This window comes from Plasmopara halstedii, assembly GCF_900000015.1.
Source record: "Plasmopara halstedii genome assembly, contig: Scaffold_322, whole genome shotgun sequence".
Classification (NCBI taxonomy): domain Eukaryota; phylum Oomycota; class Peronosporomycetes; order Peronosporales; family Peronosporaceae; genus Plasmopara; species Plasmopara halstedii.
Window position 1 is genome coordinate 830905 of NW_020187243.1, and position 990 is coordinate 831894.

Genomic DNA, 990 nt, shown 5'->3' on the forward strand with positions numbered 1-990 from the left:
CTTTGATTGGCGCCTCAATAAAGTGCTAAGTATGAACAACACGGCGTTGAAGGAAGAAGACGATCCTGGATGGATTATGAAGATTACAACTGTGTGCGAACAAAACACCAAAGTGCCAGTTATCGTTCAAGAAGTGTTGGACAAATATCAAGATGTGTTTCCAGATCAACTGCCGAACGTTTTACCACCGCATCGCGCTATCCAATTCGATCTCAACATGAAGTCCGATGCAAAACCTCAACATCGACCGCCGTTCAGATTGTCCCAAGTTGAACAAGCATCACTTGATAAATTCGTGAACGACCTTGAAGTTAAAGGTTGGATTCAGCTGTCGACAAGTGATTGGGTATCCAATATATTTGGCGTTCCGAAGAAAGACTCTGAAGGAAAACTGCCATCACGACGCGAGTGGCTACGCACTGCAACTGCAGATACGCCGATCCGATGGGTTTTGGATTACCGCCATGTAAACTCCCAAACTGAAGTGCCAAAGATTCCGTTGCCCAACATTGACGATTTGTTTGATCGAATGTATGGAAGTACGATCTTTACCAAAATTGACTTAGCGTCTGGATATCATCAAATGCTCGTTGTGCCAACTGCAAGGAAGTACACTGCCTTTCGAACGCATCGCGAAGTATATGAATGGGTTGTAGCGCCAATGGGAATGGCTGGAATGCCTGGTATTTGGTCAAGACTTATGCGAGTTCTCTTCGACAAATTGCCATTTGTTGTCGTGTATATGGACGACATTTGCATCTTTTCAACCAATGAAGAAGATCATGCACGACATCTGGCCAAAGTTTGTGATATTTTACGCAGTGAGAAGCTATACGCTCGCCCGTCCAAGTGCTCTTTTGCAGTAGACTCTGTGGATTTTCTTGGCCATACAGTTTCTCGATTCGGTCTCTAAGTCGACAAGAAGAAAGTAGCAGCAATCGAGAAGTGGCCAGAGCCGACAAATCGCAAAGACTTGCTCAGTTTTCTTAG

General features: G+C 44.6%; 1 protein-coding gene across 1 annotated transcript; it reads left to right on the plus strand.

Annotated features, from left to right (window-relative positions):
- Nucleotides 1-31: 31 nt before the first annotated feature.
- Nucleotides 32-913, plus strand: PHALS_08302 (retrotransposon ty3-gypsy subclass; the record flags this gene model as incomplete). The annotated part of the gene is made up of 1 exon (XM_024723627.1): nucleotides 32-913. The coding sequence occupies one exon, from the start codon at nucleotides 32-34 to the stop codon at nucleotides 911-913; it is 882 nt and encodes a 293-aa protein (XP_024574584.1).
- Between the last annotated feature and the right edge of the window lie 77 nt (nucleotides 914-990).